The 21563-nt window shown below is 54.0% G+C and overlaps 12 protein-coding genes across 12 annotated transcripts in view; 6 read left to right on the forward strand and 6 right to left on the reverse strand.

The window, feature by feature from the left end:
- The window catches only part of DACRYDRAFT_117531 (glycine dehydrogenase), a 4197-nt gene extending 4070 nt beyond the window's left edge, over positions 1 to 127 (reverse strand). The window contains exon 1 of the mRNA XM_040770403.1: positions 2 to 127. Within this exon, the coding sequence (XP_040626801.1) occupies positions 2 to 73 (72 nt within the window). The 5' untranslated portion in view covers positions 74 to 127. The remainder of the gene's footprint in view (position 1) is intronic.
- Positions 128 to 469: 342 nt separating this feature from the next.
- Positions 470 to 2597, forward strand: DACRYDRAFT_101040 (uncharacterized protein; the record flags this gene model as incomplete). The annotated part of the gene is made up of 6 exons (XM_040767513.1): positions 470 to 619; positions 690 to 800; positions 854 to 981; positions 1028 to 2076; positions 2125 to 2189; positions 2246 to 2597. 4 exons carry the CDS (start codon positions 470 to 472, stop codon positions 1284 to 1286), a joined length of 648 nt encoding a protein of 215 aa, XP_040626802.1. The 3' UTR covers positions 1287 to 2076; positions 2125 to 2189; positions 2246 to 2597.
- Positions 2598 to 3745: 1148 nt separating this feature from the next.
- On the reverse strand, positions 3746 to 4659 carry DACRYDRAFT_117533 (uncharacterized protein; the record flags this gene model as incomplete). Its single annotated transcript, XM_040770404.1, has 5 exons — positions 3746 to 3941; positions 3992 to 4127; positions 4188 to 4268; positions 4327 to 4518; positions 4600 to 4659. 5 exons carry the CDS (start codon positions 4657 to 4659, stop codon positions 3898 to 3900), a joined length of 513 nt encoding a protein of 170 aa, XP_040626803.1. The 3' UTR covers positions 3746 to 3897.
- A 262-nt stretch (positions 4660 to 4921) lies between these two features.
- Positions 4922 to 7313, reverse strand: DACRYDRAFT_68818 (SSrecog-domain-containing protein; the record flags this gene model as incomplete). Its single annotated transcript, XM_040775885.1, has 9 exons — positions 4922 to 5291; positions 5442 to 5719; positions 5774 to 5914; positions 5979 to 6104; positions 6166 to 6405; positions 6457 to 6817; positions 6874 to 7058; positions 7105 to 7204; positions 7253 to 7313. 9 exons carry the CDS (start codon positions 7308 to 7310, stop codon positions 4987 to 4989), a joined length of 1794 nt encoding a protein of 597 aa, XP_040626804.1. The 3' UTR covers positions 4922 to 4986.
- A 187-nt stretch (positions 7314 to 7500) lies between these two features.
- DACRYDRAFT_109334 (uncharacterized protein) lies at positions 7501 to 9879 on the forward strand (the record flags this gene model as incomplete). The annotated part of the gene is made up of 1 exon (XM_040768864.1): positions 7501 to 9879. One exon carries the CDS (start codon positions 7501 to 7503, stop codon positions 9877 to 9879), a length of 2379 nt encoding a protein of 792 aa, XP_040626805.1.
- A 183-nt stretch (positions 9880 to 10062) lies between these two features.
- On the reverse strand, positions 10063 to 11028 carry DACRYDRAFT_81513 (TPR-like protein; the record flags this gene model as incomplete). The annotated part of the gene is made up of 3 exons (XM_040776514.1): positions 10909 to 11028; positions 10358 to 10862; positions 10063 to 10301 (listed from the first exon to the last, which is right to left on the reverse strand). The coding sequence occupies exons 1-3, from the start codon at positions 11014 to 11016 to the stop codon at positions 10063 to 10065; spliced, it is 852 nt and encodes a 283-aa protein (XP_040626806.1). The 5' UTR covers positions 11017 to 11028.
- Positions 11029 to 11238: 210 nt separating this feature from the next.
- DACRYDRAFT_23460 (protein translocase SEC6) lies at positions 11239 to 11757 on the forward strand. The gene is made up of 5 exons (XM_040773246.1): positions 11239 to 11308; positions 11372 to 11405; positions 11459 to 11546; positions 11600 to 11614; positions 11667 to 11757. The coding sequence occupies exons 1-5, from the start codon at positions 11246 to 11248 to the stop codon at positions 11677 to 11679; spliced, it is 213 nt and encodes a 70-aa protein (XP_040626807.1). The 5' UTR covers positions 11239 to 11245; the 3' UTR covers positions 11680 to 11757.
- Positions 11758 to 12641: 884 nt separating this feature from the next.
- DACRYDRAFT_17013 (uncharacterized protein) lies at positions 12642 to 14409 on the reverse strand (the record flags this gene model as incomplete). The annotated part of the gene is made up of 2 exons (XM_040771250.1): positions 12642 to 13187; positions 13243 to 14409. 2 exons carry the CDS (start codon positions 14407 to 14409, stop codon positions 12642 to 12644), a joined length of 1713 nt encoding a protein of 570 aa, XP_040626808.1.
- Positions 14410 to 14580: 171 nt separating this feature from the next.
- DACRYDRAFT_117539 (uncharacterized protein) lies at positions 14581 to 16402 on the forward strand (the record flags this gene model as incomplete). The annotated part of the gene is made up of 3 exons (XM_040770405.1): positions 14581 to 15132; positions 15187 to 15303; positions 15356 to 16402. 3 exons carry the CDS (start codon positions 14581 to 14583, stop codon positions 16400 to 16402), a joined length of 1716 nt encoding a protein of 571 aa, XP_040626809.1.
- A 58-nt stretch (positions 16403 to 16460) lies between these two features.
- Positions 16461 to 17000, forward strand: DACRYDRAFT_109340 (uncharacterized protein; the record flags this gene model as incomplete). The annotated part of the gene is made up of 1 exon (XM_040768865.1): positions 16461 to 17000. The coding sequence occupies one exon, from the start codon at positions 16461 to 16463 to the stop codon at positions 16998 to 17000; it is 540 nt and encodes a 179-aa protein (XP_040626810.1).
- Positions 17001 to 17143: 143 nt separating this feature from the next.
- On the reverse strand, positions 17144 to 18241 carry DACRYDRAFT_23461 (uncharacterized protein). Its single transcript, XM_040773247.1, has 4 exons — positions 18183 to 18241; positions 17764 to 18130; positions 17578 to 17713; positions 17144 to 17526 (listed from the first exon to the last, which is right to left on the reverse strand). Exons 1-4 carry the CDS (start codon positions 18226 to 18228, stop codon positions 17188 to 17190), a joined length of 888 nt encoding a protein of 295 aa, XP_040626811.1. The 5' UTR covers positions 18229 to 18241; the 3' UTR covers positions 17144 to 17187.
- Positions 18242 to 18392: 151 nt separating this feature from the next.
- Positions 18393 to 20783, forward strand: DACRYDRAFT_117541 (DUF1754-domain-containing protein). Its single transcript, XM_040770406.1, has 10 exons — positions 18393 to 18481; positions 18530 to 18710; positions 18770 to 18874; positions 19599 to 19613; positions 19665 to 19920; positions 20039 to 20259; positions 20308 to 20455; positions 20501 to 20529; positions 20585 to 20647; positions 20694 to 20783. Exons 1-10 carry the CDS (start codon positions 18417 to 18419, stop codon positions 20709 to 20711), a joined length of 1101 nt encoding a protein of 366 aa, XP_040626812.1. The 5' UTR covers positions 18393 to 18416; the 3' UTR covers positions 20712 to 20783.
- The last annotated feature ends 780 nt before the right edge of the window (positions 20784 to 21563 follow it).

Here is a 21563-nt window from a genome sequence, read left to right on the forward strand (position 1 = left end):
CCTTTGACGATGCACGCGCGGCGAGAGAGAAGCCAGCGCGCAGAGGACGTGCAGCAGCAATAGAACCTGCCATAATGTTGACCAAGATGTGGGAAGAGTGAAAGGAGCGAGGAGATCCTCGCAGGCCTTGCGGGGGGTATGTTGTAGTAGATGTTCAGGTGGACCGTGTAAGGCAACCTCCAGTTCTCGATATCTCCGGGACCCTAGAAGGACGGCAGAGACCATTGGCCCCTTTTTACAGGGCATTGAAATTAATATTCCTATAAGAGGCCGAAGCTCCGGTGTATTTCTTCCATTGAATTACATGACATTTCAACAGCGGTTTGATGAAAAATGAATCGCTCTCTATCCTCGCTCATTTCGTAGCGGACGATAAAGAGTCCTACTATAACATTCTCTGAGAGAGCTTTTTCCAACCAGTTCAACGCACAACGCGTCGGCCTCCACCGCCCTCCACCATAACCACTCAATGGATCAATTCGCATCCTTGCTGGCACCGGGCAGTATCGGATCCGTCCACACAGAAGGGCCTTCCAACTCACTCCATCTACCATGGCTCACAACGTCGAGCGTAAAGCAATATACACTCGTATTCCCCATCATCACTGGAGAGAACAAGGTGGGTGTGCTTCGTGAGAGATGCCCCGCTTTCACACCTCTGACATGAGCTTGCTCCACGTCTCATCCAGATATGCTTGGGCTTGAAGAAACGCGGCTTTGGTGTTGGGAGGTATAATGGATTCGGCGGCAAGGTTGAACCAGGAGAGACGGTGTTAGATGCGGCCAAACGTGAACTACTTGTTCGTAAATTCCAGCTAAGGCTGAAGTCCTGTGCTGAAACGCATGGATACAGGAAGAGGCCAATATCACAGCAATCAAGATTAGCTCTTGCGGTCGCATGTACTTTGCGTTCGAGAACAGTCCTGTGCTGATGGACGTGCATGTGTATCGTATTGAGGAATGGGAACAAGAACCAGAAGAGTAAGCCCCTTGAATTGTCGCCCGTGAGCTGGCTCTCAGTGGTCAGAACGGAGGAGATGCTGCCCAAGTGGCACTCGACGCTGCCAGCGGCCCAAGCTGAATCGGTTTTCCTGCCTAGCATTCCGTTCGACAATATGTGGCCGGACGACGAGCTCTGGTTCCCTCTGTTTCTTGCGAAGAAGAGCTTTGTCGGCAGGGTGGACTTCAACAAACCCGTAGATGGCGAGAAGAACAGCAAGATGGAAGACGGCCCAATGCGCAAGTGGTGGTTTGCTGAGGCTTCTCTTGATTCCATGAAGGCGTAATGGCTCGATGGACACTAAGATCTTGGCGACCTGCTGTGTTCAGACAACATTCTCATAGCAATACATTGCTGAAAAGTATACCGGAAGAACAGAGGGTTCTGCAACATCCTAATTCGATGTGTTTTTCTTTGCTGCTCCCATAACGGCTGAAAGTCTCATATCCCTCTGACAAGCCCATCGCTGACTGTGTTGCTGCCGCTGCCCCTTTCTAGTCCTCACCTGTAGGCGACACTTAGTTTTCCTCCTGGCTTGCATCACTGGCTTGCATCAGCATGGTCGACAGCAGTGGTGGCAGGATATGATTCCGTGCCATGCTCATCGACCATGTCGCTGTCGATGGTCGCAACTGCCACCTCGTCGCTCTCGTCTGTGCTCCGGATGCTACTGTCCATTTCATTGCCTATATGCTGGTGTCAGTTGCATGAGGACGTCTGTTGGTCGACCTACCGGATCGTTGGCCTGCAGCGTTCCCCCTGCCCAAGCCCTCGGCAGCCTAAACATGAGGAGCGATCAATCAGCCCAAGCGCTATTGCAGTTCCCAAACTCAGTGCTGACTGGTGTGTTCCCGTCTCCCAGGATCTCCCCGTCCTCTCTCTGTGCGGTGTTGCCCTGCACGCTGCATGAGTCCTCGAAAGGGTATGGATGGCTGTTGTTGTTCTCACCCTGGCCCTGGTCGGTAGTGACGCAGAGACGTGACCTGTGGTCAACGCCTCTACGATGATCTCTGCTGGGTTGGTGGGTTCGACGACCACTAACCACAAGTCAGTCAACTTGCTTCCCAAACATTAAGGTATGAGCACTCACCCACCGTCTCTACTGTCACCCTGACAGCCTCCAGGTACAATCGATTTTGTACCCAAATCGCTATGGTGTCTAAGGTATTACCTATAAGCAGTGGTGTCAGTGAGTTCATGGTCATTTATTATTAAAAAAAACTTACAATTGACCTCATCTCACAGAAACCTTTTCCTCAAGAGGAAAGCAAGAGATATCGACAGAAGAAGACGCGTCTCCCAAGGTTGATCACTGCATCACTCATTTATATGGCCAACGCCCACGGGTGCATATATTTGCACGGGGAGCGGTGAAGAGTGTGCCGGGGTACCAGCGACCCCGGCTTCTGGCCGCTAGAAGCATGGAAACCGCCCTGAACAAAATGGTCTCCGCCTTCGGCTTGCAGAATGGGTAGATCACCGTGCAGGGACCTTTGTTCGTTGCCCCGCGGCAGAGTTGAGGGTTGTCAAAGGAGGCACAATCCATGTTCCACTCGCGTGGTCATGTAACGATATACTTGTACAACGTTTTATGAAAGCTTTACATGCAAAGGAGTGCGCAGAATTAACCATCTGATTCCGCCCTCATGCCGAGTGTGCTACGAAGATCTCCGAATACGAAGTGCAGCTCGCGGGTTCTGGGAAACGGGCTCTTCCTCACACGCTCTAAGTCCGCTTGGATTTCTCACGCGCCGTAATACACCTGTGAGCGCGAGACGCTTCTAACATGGCAAATCTGAGCTTCTCCCCGCGTCTATGGGTCGTTTATCAGATCAGCCAAATCCGTACACCCCTTCCTCTTCCTGCACTTCGGGGCGTGTTTGGATAACATAGAAGCGAAATCCGGCGAGTGTATAGGCGAGAAAAATACACTGCACATCATATCCACATCCGTCTACTCCCGCCGCCAGCAGGTAGACAGGAGGTGAGACACGAAAAATGATCCTGAGTGAAGAAGCAGGACTTCGTAGCCAGTCCTTGAAGTGACTTGTATATGTGTAAATCCTTTGGACCGTCTATTATCTGCGTTGTCTCAGGCAGGGTAGGTCGTCAGAGTAACCCGAAGATGCGCAGTAGCACTGGAGCTCTGTTCCAGGAGCTGCCCCCGTCTCCTTCCAGTGGAAAACACATATTGGAGGAATGATTAAGGAAAGATGCATTATCGCTCTTTTCGCTCAAATATCCGTGTGACTCGGTCTCGGTCGAATTGACGAGGTAAAGTCTCAGTTTACGTAAGAGAGATGCGGACCAGGTCGTAACTCCGTGTCGGAGCCGAGTATCTTCTGGTTCTTCTTTTGTCGACGATCCTCCCCTGACATCTTAATTCATGATTCAGTCGACCTTCTTGCGCCAAACTAGTTCGCACTAATCTCTTCGCATGGTGCGCGAACTGTAAATGCGGATAGCACCCATCTGCGACCGAATGGGCTCAACGGATCGCTTGACTGCTACCATTCGATCTCCTCAAACGCCTGAGATGTGCACGCTGGAACGTCTCAAGCTACATCTGGCACAACGAGACTAGCTTATGTGGACCTATAAGATATGGATGACAGAATACGACTACCAGGTTTCTGTTTCGGCTGTGCTAGTGATTCGTACCTTTAGTCGAACGACGTATACGAGGTCGTCAGGTCGGAATCAGGATAGTCTTAGGTTTGCTCTGATCAGACTGGCACTCCTCAAGTCGACACGCTGTCACACCTTGTCGATCAGTATTCGTCGCCGTCTTGCACGTCTCTCGATAGTGAATCTAAAACACACTCAATTCATCTTGTTTACATTCCACGCCTCCTTAACGAAACCTCTTCACATACATCACACATACATCTTCCCACTCACTGCAAAGTCGGCAAGATCTCCTCGAGGGTATCAACGATAACTGCCGCTCATCAGCCCATAATCTTGACACAACAAGAGCGTAGTACGCACTCTGATGATCCTCTTCCTGCTTCAAGCCACTGACGATGATCGTCCCCAACGGGGAGCACGGCGCGCCCTTGATCCAGACGGGGAAAGCACCTCCATGCGCTGCGAATTCCGGAAAGGGGAGCGCTTCCTCCGGCACCTTTCACCGTTTCCCCGTATCAGCACCCTAGCTCGCAGAAGGGCCCGGGGGAAGACGCACCTTCCCCTGGGAGACTAAGTTCCTCCCCACGAAGAAAGAGGAATGGTTGAACCGCTTAACGACGTTCATCTTCCCATTAATCTGCCCGCATCAGCTCCCCCACTCCCACGCACATGCACGGGACGGGACTCGCCCAAACCCAGTTCCCGGGATTAATAGCACTCTCCTTCCCCACCGCGCACGTAAACAGCACATGACCCGTAAACGTAGATATATGGACAACGATCCCCTTCTCTTTCCAAGCTTGGGTCGCTAAGAACCGGGCGCGGATAGCTGTTCCCACTTGCCAGGCTACTTCGGTCGTAAAAGCCGGGAAATGGAGCTTGGATTCCTGCGAGATGGGTGGGAGATGTTAGTGCGCTGGGGGCAGGGGGCGGGAGGCGCGGGAACAACGGCCCGAGGAGTAACGCACCTGAGCCTCGATCTCCGGGACGAGGAGTTTCGCCTCTTCAGCCGTGCCAAGAAGGACCATCCTATTTCGATCGCTAGTCTAGTCTAGAGCGGCGGCGGCGGCGGCGGCGGTGGTGGTGGTCGTTGAGGATAAGACGTAGCCAGCGCTCGAGTGGAGGAAGAGAAGCAAGAATGCTTATTCCGTGTTCCGGGTGAGCTGGTCGGCGTTATGTACTCCCGAGGATACCCCGGAGACGTAAGAGGGAAGGGCGGATATAATTAGCAGTTGCGGCATTCCCGTAGTCTGGCTATCCCTTCTCAGGCATAATACATGCATTCCCCAAGCTCGAAAACAAAAACAGACACACAGTACCCATCACTGCCTCTGCCTCTGTCTCTGTAACTAAGATCAATCCTCCTCTCTCCGGATCTTCTTCTTCCTCGGCCCTTCTCCCTCACTCGCCACATCTTTCTTCCTAATCTTCTCCTTCTCCTTTTCCCCCTTCTCCCTTTGCTCCCCCTTCCCTTTCTCCCCTTTCTCACCCTTCGACCCCGACCCCGAACCCCCCGCCACAGGCTTCCCAACACCCTTCTTCCCCTTCCCAGCCTTAGCAAGATCTTCGTCCCCCGAGGCAAGCCCATCATCGGGTTCGGAATCTTCGGATCCGGAAGTGGGGGAGCCGCCGTCCGAGTCTGAGTCTTGGAAGTCCGCGTCTGTGCAAAAAGGTATGGGGTTAGCGGTGTCCTGCAGAAGAAAAGTCGGGCAAGCGAGAGGTCGAGTAGTGAGAAGGGGGACGAAAGCCAAGCAGGGCCAGTGCGAATACAAAGCACGCAGACCAGGGCCCAAAAACAGCGGACACTCACCTTCCTCACTATCATCCTCCCCCGCCCCGCGCCTGGGCGCATCCTCCCCACTAGCCACATCCTGCATACTCTCCTCATCCTCGTCCTCACTCAACCCCACCACCTGCGCAAGTTCTTCCTGCATCTCATTCTTGACTCTCACCTTCTTCCCCCGGAGGTACTCTTCCATCTTCGCGTGTTCCTCTTTCGGGATGGAGCTGAATGTCAGGTCGCCTGTAGAGGACTTTTGGGTGATCTGGAGGTCGAACGTCTTTGCTGATGACATCCCTCCGCCGACGCTATGCGTGCGGGGGTTAGTACGTTGCTGCAGTGAACGGAGAGGGAGGACGCACCGGGAGAAAGAAGCGGTGTGGATGTCTGCGTAGTCTACTACTGCTGGCTGTTTGGCTACGAAGATGAGGTTCTTGTCCAAGAAATACAGGTCTCCTTGCGTAGCTTTCATGTTCGCTTTGACGCCGCTCTGTCCATTAAACCTGCATTTGGTCAACAACAGGTAACAGTGTAGGACGAAGGGAGGGCGGAAGGGGAGAGACGCACGACTTGTAGTCTGACGGAGCTTGGAGTTTGCGCCCTGTCAGAGCACGGAAGATGTTTGACACGATCTGGAATACAGGTGCGTCGTATTCCTTTTGCAGTTTCCCGCCGTACTTTTGCAGTTGTTCGCTATCCCCAGTGAGCCGCCAGTCAGCCGTGCACAGTTCCAGCAGGGAGGAAAACCACGCACTCATCGATCTTCAGCTCAACCTCAAGGTTGTCCTCCCTCGTGAACTGCATGACCAGATAAGGATATCGGGTCTGGCCCTGATGGATCGGGGGGTCGAGGCCGACCACGAGCTGGATATGTATGTCGTCCGGTTTGGGGAGGAGGAAGAGGCGCGTGACGGAGGTGTGGAGGATCTTGTAGTCGTACGTCTTTCCCCGGAGCCGGACGAACGTTGGGAACACGTCGAGGTCGTAGCGTCCTCTACGCAGAGCGTTAGCACTCATGCACTGGCCTGGGATGGAGAGAGCGCACCGAGGAGTAAGCAAAAGGACATCGTTAAACTCGACGATGTATTCTCCCAACACCTGACCAATCTCCGCTTTCTTCTTAACAAGCTCATAAAACGCCTGAGCGGCAGAAACCTCCTCCTCTCCCTCCTCGTCATCCTCTTTCCCCTCATCCCGCTCCACAGTGCCGGGAACATAAAACCGCATCTCGACGAGCTCGTCCCCGGCTCGGCGGCGCTTAGGTGCTGCGGGGTCGGGCTTGAGCTGTTCTGGGTTGAGGAACTCGAGCGAGACTTCTGTCTTGCCTGCTATGTTGCTGTTCGCGATTGACGTGAGGGGAATCTCGAATAGCGGCTTGGTAGCGACGAGGAAAGCGAGGTCGTCCGCTGCACGAGCGCACTATCAGCCACACCCATGCCCACTATGGAGAAAGCGGACGCACACTGGATATCGTATTCCCCCCAATTCCACCCTCGGTAGCTCATTTCCCTCGTCTCGAGGGAAAGTTCCCAGTGCTGCTTGCAGATATGCGCCAGCTTCTCGTGATCCTCTCTCTCGAAGCCGTCGAACGTCTCCCTCCGCTTGTCAGATGAGAGCAGTAGGCGGAGCTGGAACCCTCGAGCGACGCTGTTCATCGTTAGCAGTAGCAGTAGGGAGAGAAAGGATGACAGACCGAGTCCATTGAGCTGCGCGCATGCTCTCCTTCGTTACTGTGACTACTTTTTTCGTGTCAGAGCCTTGCCACGCGAGTCCATTATGCGTGAGGCGCATTTCTGCAGGTACATTGAGTGCTGCATCAAATGAAGGGGAGAGGGACGGACCTCCCTGTTCTGGTGACAATCCATGGAATACGTTCTTGAAGCTCGCAAGAGCGCTCATGTCGACGAGGTGATGGAGTGAATGGGAGTGAGATGACAAGCGCTCGTCGCGTCGCGTCTAATAGCGGATGCAGATTACACAGCCACATGAAGTGATAAACAGCAAGTTGATGAGGTTAACACTCACGTCTCTGTCATCTTAGTGGACGATGACGACACAGTACTGTCGGCCTAATACGCCATCATCGAATATGACGACACTGACGTCAGCGCAACAAGCATACTATGCACAATACTACGCGTCACTCGGTGCACTTCATATGCAAGTACCCGACAACACTGAGACATGGTACATGGAATCAACACCGAATAACCGGATGGTCCTCTCTCTTCGTTCTGGTGTACAGAGGGATACACAGTGGGCACTTGAGAGGCTGTTGAGGTTGAGCAAGGATTGGCCAGATAGGTTCTATATGAAGGTACTCCCTGGTGTGGGGGAGGCGTTGTTCGACTTGGCAGAGTATGCCTTGCTATGTCCAGGTGATGGATGGGAAGGAGAGGATGGGGAGAGGACATGGAAGAGACAGAGCGCGACTGAAGCTATGTTGGTCATGAGGAACGCCTCTCTTACTGATCACAATATGCACTATTTGGAGAAGGCGACGAGGACATTCCCACTCATACTTCACACGCTGCAGTCATTCGGTCCAAGGGGAGCAAGAGCAGGAGAAGAACAAGAGTTTCTGATCTACACCGTCGAGCTATTTCACTCTCTCGCACCGCGTTACCATCTCAAATCAGGATCGCCTCTCCTTCGTGCACTCGTCAACCTCACCTCAACAATGGATAGAGCACTCCTACGCGCATCACTAGGCGCACTCACAGCACTCTTCAGCAGCAACTACAACGCTCATCTCATCACACTCGATTCATCTGCTTTCACAGCCGCTCTCCGCGCTCTGCCGGTACAAGACGACCCTACCGTCCCTGTGACTGAAACGCTACAACACGCTGCGATAGACTTTGTGCATACCCACCTCAGTCACCCACCTGTCGCACATGCGTTCTTCCACCACCCGCTCTTCCCAGGCACACTCCGTCTTCTCCTAGCTCTTGTTCTCTCCTCCCAACCCCCGCCTCAACCTAGCAGCTCCATCTCCCTCCCTCCAGAACCGGCAGACTCAGGCCCATTACACCCCTATACACTCACTCCCGGGGAACTGCAAGCGCTGCTCCCGATGCAAGAGCCCGCAAGAGCAGAGGAATGGATGCGCAAGACATTCTTACCAGACGCATCTTCCTCTCTTACCCAAGTCCATTTCTGGAATTTGTACAGAGACGTCTTCGCCCCTCCCTCCCTTTCCTCCCCCGCCACCCCGCACCTCACAGCATCGGAACTCATCAAATCCGTCACACTCGCCTTCCCAGGCGCGTCAGCAATGGTACTCCCCTCACGCCAACCGCCTGTATACATCATCCGCGGGATCAGGCAGCGAGAAGAGGGGGAGCTGACGAGGTTCGCTTGTCGCTGGCGGGGGTGTGGGGTGCTTGAAGGAGGGGAGGGAGGGGGGGAAGTGAAGGGGAGGGAAGAGCTGGGGAGGCATTTGTGGGTGAAACATTTGGGTGGGAGGGTAGAGGAGGGGGGTGGGAAACCTGTGCGGGATGAGCAGGGGGGTGCGCAAGAGGAGGAGATGGACGCTGAGGGAGAGGAGGACGCGGACGCGGAGGGAGAACCGGACGTGGACGTGGATGTTGACGCGGATGCGGAAGGGGAAGATGACGCCGACGCCGACGCAGAAGGAGAACCAGACAGCGAACAGCCTATGGACGTCGACCTCCCCCCTCCCGCTTCCCACCCCCACCCGGCAGATAACACCCACCCCGCCCCCTCCAGCACCCAAGCTCACCCCACCACCCTTCCCGACCCTACCACTCCCCAGGAGTGCCAATGGGCTTCCTGCAAGTACACCGCCCCCCTCCCCCTCCTGCGGCGGCACGTGCTCACCCACCTCCCCCCCTCACTCCCAGAGCCTACCCGGCTCCCCCCGCGTGCCCCTGCCCCTGCCCCCAGCCCTGCCGGCCCAGCAGCCCCGTCGTCGGGGATGGGGATGGGAATCGCGACAGGGGCACTGCTTTTGCTGCATGTGATGTTTAGGGAAGCGTATGCTGCGAGAGTTGTGGATGGGGGGGAGAGGGGGTTCCCCTTTGGGGTTGGAGTGGGTGGGCAGGGGCCGGTTGTGCAGGTTGTGCAGATGCAGGCTGGTGGGGGTGGTCAGGGGATGGATGACCAGGAACGGGAACGGGAACGGGAGAGAGAGAGGGAGAGGGAGAAGGAAAAGGAGAAGGAGAGAGAAAAGCAAAAAGCCGCAGACTACGAAATAGAAGGCGAACGCAAAGCCCGAGCAGTCTTCCGCGGGCTAGTGGAGGAGATCAGCCGGCTACGGATCAGCACCCAAGCTCAGGCAGGGCAGGGCGAGGGCGAGGGCGGCCAGAGCGCAGAGGGAGGACAGGGAGCGCAGGCTGGGCAGGGCAGGGAGGGAGAGGAAGGAGAGGAAGGGATTTTGAGCAGATGGGTGGAGGAGATGTGTTGGCGTGTTGGGGCTGATGCGTTTTTGTGGGCTGGGAAGTAGGCGCTGGGCGTCCTCCTGTCACTCTTACTGTCAGTGTCACTGGCACTGGTACTGTCAGAGGCTCGTGGCAGTGTGCGAAAAGCGGCTGCCCAGATGGTGATAGTGAAAAGATGCGTGTGTAGTGTACCTATTGCTACAGTTATCAATAATCTACCACTCCTTACCGCCCGGCCGCCCCGCTAGCTAGCGTTGGAAATTCATCGCATACCCCCCTTTCCCATCAGGCGAGAACTGGAAGTTATCCGTGCTCAATCCGAATTTCCCCAGGAAGGAATTACCCAGATCTTTGAGCTTGGAGAACATTTCTGCTTTTTCCTTTTCGGCTGTGGAGCTTAGGAGGGGCTCGAGCGTGAGGAGGGAGCTGCGGACTGAAGGTAAGAGGGGGGAAGAGGGGGGGAGGATCTCGACTAGTTTCTTCAGGTCTGCAAGTCCAAGTCGTCAGCTCCCATGCTTAGCATAGATCATAGATGAACCGCACCTTCCTTCGCACCGCTCAACGCCGCCCAACCACCAACTTCCTGTCTACACAACGCCCGCCTATAGAGCGCCTTCCCATACCCCGGGTCGGAGTTTAACGCCCGAGTGCAATAGTCGATCGCGAGCGCGGGCTGGTTTTGTTTGGAGAGGCAGGCGGCGATGTTGTTGTTGAGCACGGCGCGGGCTAGGCGGGCTTCTTTTTTCAGCTCGGGCTCGGGGGCGGGGGGGTCTGAGGTGTTCTCTGTCCCATTCTCTTTCTCTTTCCCTTTACTGTTATCGGACCCAGAATTGGGATTTGGGACTTCCTGCTCGTCCTCCTCTTCAGGCGGGTGGACCTCATACGCCGGCACCCCATGCTCAACCTCGTCAGCACTCCGCCGAACCAGCGGGTCCATAGGCACACAACCCAGCGCCTGCTCATACTTCTCCCTCGCTTCCTCCCACTTCTGACTCCGGAAGGCTTCGTTCCCCAGTTCCTTAAGCTTCGACGCTTCGTCCAGTAGTGCCTAGATATCTCAGTCGAGGTAGTCCTAGCTTGGGAAGAGGACGCACACGAGCTTCGGAGTCTGTGAACTCTGATTCTGGAGAAGGAGGCTCTTGGGCTGAAGTGAAGGTGTCGTGTGATGTTACGGACTCGTCTGGTGAGGGTGGGCGGGGCATCTGAGGTCTAGCTGGGTGGGTTATGGAATGTGTAATGCGAATGATGGGCGCTTGACCCGTGTACGTGCTAGTTTATCCGAGGTTCGGCTCCGAGAGATTGGAATGTCGCGCCACTTAGACGACGTGGAGAACTGAAAGCACACGACCCTCACTAGCTAGGCAACATCTTCATAACATCCCTCCCTATCCCTTTCCCTACTTCAACCTCACCCTCCTTTCGCAAAACACGATGTCAGACCGATTCAAAGAGTTCGTCGACGTCCCACAGCAGTTCTTGAAGGAAGGACAGCAGGTACGCCACCCCCCGTGCCGGTGCACCGTACTGTCAGGAGCTCAGCTAACATGTCGCACGCAGTTCATCAACCGCTGCACAAAACCCGACAAGAAAGGTGCGCCGCATTACACTCCTACTCGAGAAGTTAGCCTCACAGGACGCATGTAGAGTATCTCCAGATCTCAAGGGCTGTCGCGATCGGTTTCGTAGTCATGGGTCTCCTGGGGTACTTCGTAAAACTTATCCATATCCCCATGTACGCCTCCGTTCCCAGTCGCACTATGGTTAGTACTCACGCTTTGGGGGCAGAAACAACATCCTTGTGTATGATTCCTCTGCTCTCCTGTATTGTTGCATAGTGCTGATTAGACCCCAGCGGCGCGGCGTGATACCGAAAAGCCTGGCAGGCGCAGGGCAGGTAGTCGTTGTATTTCCTTATGCTCCGGATGTAATTCATGGATGTTTTGTCCCGTCAGTACGTGGGAGTGAAGTGAAAGGATGGAGGGAGAGTGGACGGCTTGGGCGTCGTTTCGTCCGAGCGGCAATAGCGGGGGGGCAGCATGTGCTTCAGCAATCTTAGAAACGCGATTAGGAGCAAGTGGTACAGAGAGCAAGATCTGGAGAAACACTCGGTTGCAGAAGCTGCTGGTACGCGGGTAATCAATGATACAGCACGAACTTATGACTGACACTCGTGCAGCCCGAGGCTCGCCATACGGGATCCGCACCAGCAGTTAACCGCAAAGAACAAAGGACCTGAGGAATAAGCCGACTGTGAACGATCATCCACCAGTACATGCCAGTATTAAGTTCGCGCGAATGTAAGACAGGACAAGACATTCCCCGGATGAAACTGGAAACATGAGCCGTCGTCCGTTCTCCGGTTAAGAGCACCCGTGCCCTATAGCTACCTTAGAATACCATTCGGGCATGCTACAGCCGCTTATTGAGAGTACAAGTCTATCCATCTCCCCTGGTCGAGATCGTACACGCAGTAGCTAGCAAACAATGTTGTCCCCAAGCCAGCCGTGGACGGAGGGACAACAACACTCGGGACGGGGACGAGGGGACGGAAAAGTGTCACAACGGACTACTTTTGTCCTCCCACGCACTCAAACAAATTACGGCAAATTTCGCTTGTGAAACTTTTCGCTCTGTTGTTGTCGATTTCGTTACATCTGGAGTTCAGGTGCATGATGGTATAAGATGAGAACGTGCCATAAGGAGACGGAGATCTGAGCATGGGACATGCGACATGGAGAGGAAAAAATTAGGATCCTGAGGGAAAATCGGAATGAAAACGGGAAGGAAAGACGCGTATACAGCAAGTAAACCAGCCAATTAGAGCATGTCAAACAGACTGTCCAGCAGACCTCTGCGTGCTGCCTCTGACATTGGTTTGATTCTGTGGTGCACGACGCTTAGGCTTCGGTGTGCTCGATACGGCCGGCTTGAGTGACCAAGTAGGGCGAGACACGACAGGAGCGTCTGGCTCTTCAGCGGTGGTGTTCAGAGGAAGTGGCTTTGGGATGGGGATGGGGATTGGGCGGTCGTCTGCTGATCTCAGGCGACTGGGCTCGAACCGCCATCCGAACTGCGCAGTGGGGACTTCGGGACCAGTGCCTGACTGGGTTGGTTTGTGGAAAGAGGCTTGGTCGGGCGAGGAAGGGGGAGAGATGAGGCTCGCGATTGATAACCTGGTTATTGGTCGAGCGGCGGTATTCGAGTCTGATGCGAGAGTCGACGAGCTGGGAGGGGGGGTTGTTGGATTCTCAGAACTTGATGAAGAGGGGGATGTGCTCGTGGGGCTGTTGCTCGCGTTCCTTGAGGAGTCATCGGGCACCTCGTCCGCCACGGTAGAATCAGAGTTTGGAGTGATGAGTGCCGAAATAGATCTCTGCGTTAGGAAAGAGTCAGTCATGTATGTGAGAACAAGATGAATGATAACGTACTTCAGGTCGTCGCGCAACCTCTAGGGATGCCATCGCAGCCAGTGGTGGTGGAAGGGGCATCTTCCGTCTGATATTGGCTCTTGTGCTTGTACTCGCCATATGTTCTGAATCCTCGAACTCTTCACGACGGCGTTTTCTTGCAGTGCCTCCATGTGTATCACTTGTCTCAATGTGTTCACGAAGCTCTTCATTTGTTCTTTGAGATGACGTTGAGGCAAGGGGTGAAACATCGGACTCGACCGTTGACGGGAGGGGAGACTGTGTCCTGCGCAGCGAACATCCATGGGGGCATTGAAAGTCGTCCCTGCGTTCATCGATGGAACGCTGGTGAGTTTGCGCGCCGTTCAACCGTGCTTTCTTGGGCTTGCGAAGTTCGCCATCCTCGATCACCAGGCCTTGTGAGATCGCTTGCACGTGCATCTCGTGGATCCTGCGAGACTCCGCCTCCATCGCCTCTCGCATTCCATCACGAATCTCAGGCTCCAAGCCAGCGCTCACGTATTCGCGAATCTTTTCTAGTGCCGATTGAGCACCTTGCGGAATGTCTGGGATGTCTGATGTCGTGTCTTGCTCGACTTGCACGATCGACCTGATAAGGGCTGCAGCGCTCGATGAGGATCCACCTCCATAGGACCTGACGAAGTCGGCCCATCCAGACCTCCGACGGGCGTTCGTAAAGTACTGGGTGATACTGGCAACGGGAATGCCCAATTCGCGATGTAGCTGCTGCTTCTCCTTCTGATCAGGATATGGATTGTCGATATGATCCAAAAACCACCTTCGAAGGGAGGCAAACTCGCCACCGGATTGCGACGTAGACTCGATAGATGCTTCTGTGGACAAATGCGTGCTGGGCACAGAGGGAAGAAGGCTCACAAACCCAGTTTGCAAGACGCCACGAAATTTCGTTCCGGATGAGGCGATCTCGAGCAAGGCCGAAAGCGAAGAAGAGATCCTTAAGGAAAGCTCCCGGGCTTTGACGTAGAGAGATGTCGAATAGGGCTTGTTAGGTGCTTGGATCGAGGAGCTAATGATATTAGCTACTTGTTGGAATTGGGAATTCAAGTCGGTGAAGGAGGAGTTGGTATTTTCGTTGAATGCCTCGACCAGAGCATGTTCAATGCTAGACAATCGCTCCAGAATTTCGTCCTTGGTAGGTACTTGCATGTTCAGGAGGGCCGTTGTCGAGTTAAGGTGTGGTGGACATGGAAAGGAACATTGACGCTCCTTTTCAAGGGTCAGCCCGGAAACAAAGACCGGAGCCATTTAGTTTGACCCCTCGTCAACTTAAGTCTACCACGCGCAGGTCGCAAACCACCCAACCCTCTGACCACCCCTATGTTATTCTTTTCCTCGACCATCGAATCGACTATCGACGGTGAACCAGATACGATGCCCCTCTCTTCTCAAGATCCTGGCTCATCATCAGTGCAAGAGTGTCTGGACTGGGTTAGCTCTTCAGCCAACGCCCTCCGCGCGAGAATATCCGTGTTCTGCCAATTTGACGAAGTCGAGCCTTCCGACGCAATCAGCCCCATCGATAAATATGCAGATGATTTACCTCCTGTTGTCGATCCTTTAGAGACATTACGGTCGATGGGTTTGCCTTCGGAACTCGCTGATCCCGCCGCCCGATGTTATATAGAAGCCGCTTGCAAGTTTCGAGAGCAAGTAAACGCGATCATCAATGACATTAGAAGAGAGCGATTTGCAAGAGAGCGACTCGTCTACATTGAAGGCCTACTTTCTTTATCCTCATTTGTGCAACAATGTGTCGAGATATATCAGGGCATCTATCGGCGAAAGCTGCTGGACATGCAAGACATCCTGATGAAGCGGGTGACACACTGGTTGGAGTCACAGACGACCGCCACGCGTGGAATCACCGAGGTGAGCGATTTTGCGCCGCGTCAATATGTGCACATGACTTAACATACCCCGCAGACGGCTGTTCGCATCCTTGAAGTAGCCTACGGCTGTCGTCAGAACAATTTAAACGCCGCCGAGAAAGCATTTCTTGCACAAAAAACTGGACTCACAGAACGGCAAGTTCTTGTATGGGTGCGCACCCTTCTACTATCTCACTTGATCATGTGCTCACATCATTGGCTAGTTCCAAAACAGACGACAGCGGGGTCGATCTCATACTCTAGCAGCCCGCTCAGTCTCGAAGAAGAGGCGAACATCAAAGACGAACGACAAGCATGTCGATCAGACAGAATATAACACTTCCCTCAATTGGAATGACTATGATGACTGTGACATGTCACAGCCATTGACCAGCTCATATGGCGAGCTGTCGTCGCCAAATGAGGATATCCAATCTGGCGCCCACACGAGCACGACGCCTTCTTTAGCCGCTTCCCGAACGTCCTTGGGCTCTGATAGTTCCTTCTCTGATGACGTCGACCTCAATTTGGTTGCTACTGGCCCTCTTATTGACGAAGACGAGCCTATGTTCGACGATTCGGACTATGCGCCCCGAAATCTAGTCGCGCCCTCTTTTGGACCCGATGTCTGGCGAGCGTCAGCGAGCGAACCGCAAATGCTTCTGCCATTATTCGGCGGATCCTGTCCAACTCGTCCAGATATGCCCATGCACGCATTCAGCGAGTATCTTGATAACGCTTTCAATGGTGACCCTGAATCTGTCGAGCCTAATGGTTTCGATCAATTGTTTCGCGACTTCATGCAAGGGAATGCTGCCACCCAATCGGCTGTACCGCTTGATGAATCGATGGACGAAGAGATGCTTCCTATGCAGGATATTGACAACGACCAAGCCGACCTCGCTTTCTTCAGCACGTTGTTTGGGCCGTCCAATCAAACCCAAGGCGATGCTACTGCGAACGATCTTCCGAATTTATCGGACAATGCACTCTGTTTGCTGCAAGAGGATTTCTCGGTGCCTCTATCAAGTAACCAAGGCTCGACCCGAGATGTTACGCCCTTGTCAACACATTCTCATGTCTCACCTCTCCCTGGGACTCCGATAGACACATCACAAGCACTATTCACCATCGCCGATATCGAACGCTTTCATGCTGGAAGTTTCTCAGTCAATCTCGTCATCGTCGTCGTCCCCGGCCAACCTGGTCAGCCCACTCGCACCCTACCCGAGTCTACTCGATACACAGAAGGAATCAACCACGTCACTTAATCACGCGCCAACCTTCTTGCCGATCCAGAACCCCAGTCAGGACCAAATCTGGAGCTCGATGGACATTGGGTCCGAAAACACATTGTTCGCGAACAACGAAGGACCCTCCGACCGCTATTCACGTTCGCTATCGAACCTCATCAACTCTATCGCCAGTGCCAGCTTCCTCACCATTCCACTCCCCGCTTCTCCAAAACATCCCCAACTAGTTTCACCCGTGTCCGCCAGTCCCGCTATCAACAACGTGCCTCTCATCAATATACCAATTCCCGCTGCTCCATCACCAGTCCAATCAGCGCCCCAAGAACTGCCCGTACTAGAAATCCAGTCAGTGTTGCAACTCCTCTCGGTACCGCAGGTCGAACCAGCACCACAAGTACAGCTCGTAACGGAACCCCAACCAATGCCGGAGCTCCACCTAACACCAGAAATCGAGCCAGCACTGGAGGTTCAACCAACACCACAGGTTCAACCACCAGCAGAAACGCAGCCGGTGACAACCACACAGCCATCTCGCGAGCCAAGTGTCGAAACCGGTACCACTCCCCCCGATATACAACCAAACCTCCCCACCTGGCTGCGCAATATACTGAACTGATGGTCATTTTTCTATCTCGTTACTCTCGCATGTCTACCGCTATATGCGCCTAATCTCTCTTCATCTTATACTCAATGCCTGCGCATATATGTGCCTGATCTCAAGACTTAGTGTGATTGCGTATGACGTAAAAGTAATAAATGTATGCATTCTCAAGTCCTGAGACAGGACAGCTACACTCTACAACTCAAGCCGAAGCAGTAGCCAAAGGCGGAACCTCCCACTTACCCCTCGCCTCCTCAAACCTCGTCTCCGCTTCCCTCCCCGCAACCAACCACGGATGCCCACCCTGAATCTTCTCCAACTTCCTCAGCGCGCCCTGCATACCCTGCCTGGCCGAGAGCATGAGCGCACTCGCATCTTCGGGATCTTTTTCGAGCGCTTCGGTCAGCGAGCCGTCGGCTTCGGGGATGTTACCTTGGCAGAGCTGGGCGATGGCGCGGTTTGCGAGCATGGGAGCGGAGGGGGAGGGGACGGTCGTCAGTTCCAAGAACGTGTAATACGCAGAGTTATAGTTCGGTGGGATCTGTGCGTGTGTAAGCTATTATTGTTGATGGAGTAAAAGAAGGAGACGTACGGTGCGCAGAGAGACCCAGGCTTCGACAAGTTGGAGCAGGAGGGCGTCGTCGGCCCATTTCTTGGCTGACTCGAGCGTCTTCTGTGCCAAGTCTGCACGGTTGAGACAGAGCTGGATCTGGGCGGTGAGCGCCACGCTACACGTATATGTCAGCGTGTGACTCCCGAAGAGCATAAAGTAGCTCACCACTCGAGGTCCTTTTTCGCTGTCTCGCCGGACAATGTGTCCAGTGCTTCCTCAGTCTCGCCTTCTCTAAAGAAAGCAGTCGCACTCAACACCCTCACCACACCCTCCTCCCAACCAAGTTCTTCCTCCCCCTCGACCTCCAGGACCAGCTCCCTCAGCTCTTCTAAAGCAGCAGCCTTATCCTCCGCCGTCAGATAACCAGAGAAAGCGGCCACAGCGCGCAGCGCCAGTGACTCTGATTCCTCTGCTGGAAGAGGGGTGGACGGGGAGAGTGCAAGCTGAGCACGAAGGTTGTAGACTTTTGACGGGAGGTAGGAGGGGCTGTTGGCAGGAGGGAGAGGGGTGGACAGGACGGCTTTGTAGTTCGCTGATGAGGGTTAGTGGGGTCTGGAATAAGAAGGGGCAGGAGGAGGACGGACCCTGGTAGAAATGGCTTTTTAGCTGATAGAGTTCTTCGCTGTCCATGGTGTGCTCGAGAGAGGGTGAATGTATGCGCTTCGTTGTTGGGCAAGAGGACGCGCGCTCAGGGAAAGCCACGAAGGTGTGGCAGTGTACGGAGTTGCGGAGCCGGGATTGAGCGCTCGACACCTTCAAGTTACAACGCACGACACGCACAAGTCCTATAGTACCGCGAGCTTGCTTGTACGGACGCGATGTCGGACTACGACTTCCGTCCAGGAGGCTCACTGAAGCTCAAAGGCGGCGATGCTAGTAAGAAGTACGTAAACGCGTTCTTTCCTCTCTAACTCTAGCTAACTGTGGTCAGGAAAAAGAAGCCCAAGACGAAGGAGAGCATGAAAGACACTTTGCTCAAAGGGAAGGCACGGGATTCTGCGGTACTGGACGAGCCGGCCGAGGAGGATGAACCGCCACTCGAGGACTCCTGTCCGAAGGAGGATAACAAGACCGAGGCTGAGCGTCGGTTCGAGGACCGACAGCGGAGGATGGTATGTCCCCGTGCTCTGTTGTGCGTATACAGGACAAACAGTACTGACTGCATGGGTAGTTGGAACGCAAGGTACAGCAGATGGCCAAGAAGACGCACAAAGACCGGGTGCACGAGTTCAATGCCAAGCTCGAGACGCTCAGTGAGCACCACGATATCCCCAAGGTATGTTTGGCACCTTTTCTGGTTTGGTTTGGTTTGGTTTGGCTGGGGTTGTTTTACTCTTTGATTCGGTTGGATTTGTTTGTTTGACGGTTTATTTGGTTTATGTGCTTTATTATCGTATTTGTTGTGTGTTCCGAGGGATGAGATACTGACACTGAACGCAGGTTGGACCAGGGTAAGATGGAGACTGTTGTTCGTTATTCCCGAGGCGGGGGTTCGGCGTTAGGAGTATGTCTAGGCGAGAGAATTGTAGTCATTATCATTTATCACGTGTTGCCACTCAGAGCAGCGATCTTATCTGGGTCGATCAGAACTGCTGCTATGTATATGTATTTGCCGAACTGGGTTGGAGAGGTAGTAGTAAGTATTCCAAGGGTGGGTGCAAGATGGAAGATCGGAGCCGATGATGATTCGATCTAAGGTGATACGTGCGATTGATCAAGTGACGTATCTGATGATCGTGATCTCTCCTCATAAGTCCAACCCGTTTCCCACACCACTCCTCCCAGTAGCGGAAATACAGAATGAAAGCATACAATCGTCCACGAAACAGCTAGCATATTCCACCATGCTGCCCACCTTGCCCTAGTGTCACTGGCTTGCCCGCAGTGGATCAGTGGGAACACACAGGGTTTGGTCCCGCTTCTATAACGTGCGGGACGTGCTGCCTGACGCCCCTTTCATCGCGGCTTTCCTCTTCACCTCCATCTACCTATCCATCTAGTATCTGATAACCATGGTACGCGTTTTACCTAGTAGAGGTCGAGAGGTGTTAATTGGGGTTGGGTAGGACAACTTCATCAACCTCGCTAAGCAGGGCTACCAGGCGTATGAGTCCTCTCAGAACCAAGGCAACCAAGGCAACCAGGGGAACAACCAGAACCAAGGCCAGAACCAGAACCAGAATCAGGGGTACCAGCAGCAGCAGGACGACCAGCAATATCAGCAGGGTGGTCAGCAGCAGCAGGGCGGGGACCAACAGTTCAGCGCTCCTGGGGGTGCGCAGTATAATGGTCCTCATGACCAGAACCAGCCGTCGGTGCAGAGTGCGTTTTCTTTGCCTTTGCGTTCGTGTTGTGCAATGCTGATGTTGGTTTGCGTTATTCTTTCTGTCGTCATTGTACTGTGGTTGTGGCTATGCTCGTTCTGGTAATGCGTGAATAGTCGACCACCAGGAGGCCGTCCAGCAAGCGTCCAACTTCGCGGGCAACAGCGGCGACAGCTCCCTCTTCGGCCAAGCGATGCATTTCGTTCAGTCCAACACGGCGCAGCACAACCAGCCGATCGACGAGCAGGCTGTCCAGCAGGCGCATGACCAGGCTTACAACCAGGGTAACGCCAGTGGGCTGAGTGCTGGTGGGCTTGGGGGTGCGGCGGCGATGCAGGTACGTTGTCTTCTGCGGCGAGATGAGAATGGTGCTGATCGGATGAAGATCTTGAAGCAGGTCACTTCTGGCGGTGGAGGGTCGGGGGGAGGCCCGACCCAGCTTATCTCCATGGCCATGTCCGAGGCATCTAAGCTCTGGGAGCAGTCTGGTGGTGCATCTGGCGGGTCTAAGCAGGACGCTGTCAACTCTGCTGGTAAGATCTCGACTAGGGTATCGTACTCTCGCTAATGAGGCGTAGGTATGACGATCATGAAGCTGCTTGTTCAGGTGTGTTTCACTTTGTATACCTCGTATGTTGGATGCGTGGGCTGATTAGTGGCAGTCCAAGTTCTCTGGCATGATCGGCGGCGGTAACTCCGGCGGACTTAGCGGCTTGATGGGGATGGTATGTCCTCCCCTATCACGCATACATGTGGCTCACGGTATTACAGGCGTCCCAGTTCATCTAGATCGACATGTAACGTTGTTGTGCAAGTACGATGTAAAGAATCAAAGTGAATGGAATGAATAGGTGCATATGCAAGCGTCTAGCAACCTGTGCGACGAATTGAAATCATCCTGGCCGTGATCGTACAAATCTATTGGCACTTAGGGGTCCTCGGTTTGCCTAGTGGTCCGTGCGCAGACCCGGGTTGGACTGGCTCTCTCAAGCTTCTTTGGAATCGCTAATTGACGCGGGTCTCTCTCGGGAGATACGGAAAAGCGGGTAAGCGGATTCGTATTTGCCAATTCATTCTCTTGTTGGCTTTTGTAACGTGCGTAGCCAGCGTGCACACACGCATATACGGGGGTTGTGCGATGAAGGGAGTCATACACTTGGACGGAAGTGAGGCACGCACGAGCCATGGTTCTGACCACTCGAGTAGAGACTAGTGAGCGTTCACGTATAAAAGGCCCCAACGAAAAGGGTGTCTGTCCCCTTTGCCCCCCCTTTTCCCTTTCCCTTTCCTTCTCTTGAATATCCCGCCTCGGGTGCAAAGCTATTTGATTAACCTATTTGACTACAACTGTACTACTTGGGGTGGTTGCTTCCGAACGCGTACAAAGAGTCTGGGCTGGTGTTTCCTCTTCAGCTTCCCTTAACTCCACTCTCTCTGTCTGACTGTTCGGGCGCTTGTCATTCTTTCACTCCTTGGATATCTCTGACTGCGACACGACTGTTATCCCCAACTGAGACATTGTGACTCTGATCGGGACTGTATTGGCTCTGAGAGTGATCGAACGTGATCGAGGCTTACAGAAGTAAGGCGCGACGCGTTTCCTTGGGCGATACTTGTCACACTTGGACAGCGACCACGACA

The sequence above is a fragment of the Dacryopinax primogenitus genome (assembly GCF_000292625.1).
Source record: "Dacryopinax primogenitus strain DJM-731 SS1 chromosome Unknown DACRYscaffold_14, whole genome shotgun sequence".
In the NCBI taxonomy this organism is placed as follows: Eukaryota; Fungi; Basidiomycota; class Dacrymycetes; order Dacrymycetales; family Dacrymycetaceae; genus Dacryopinax; species Dacryopinax primogenitus.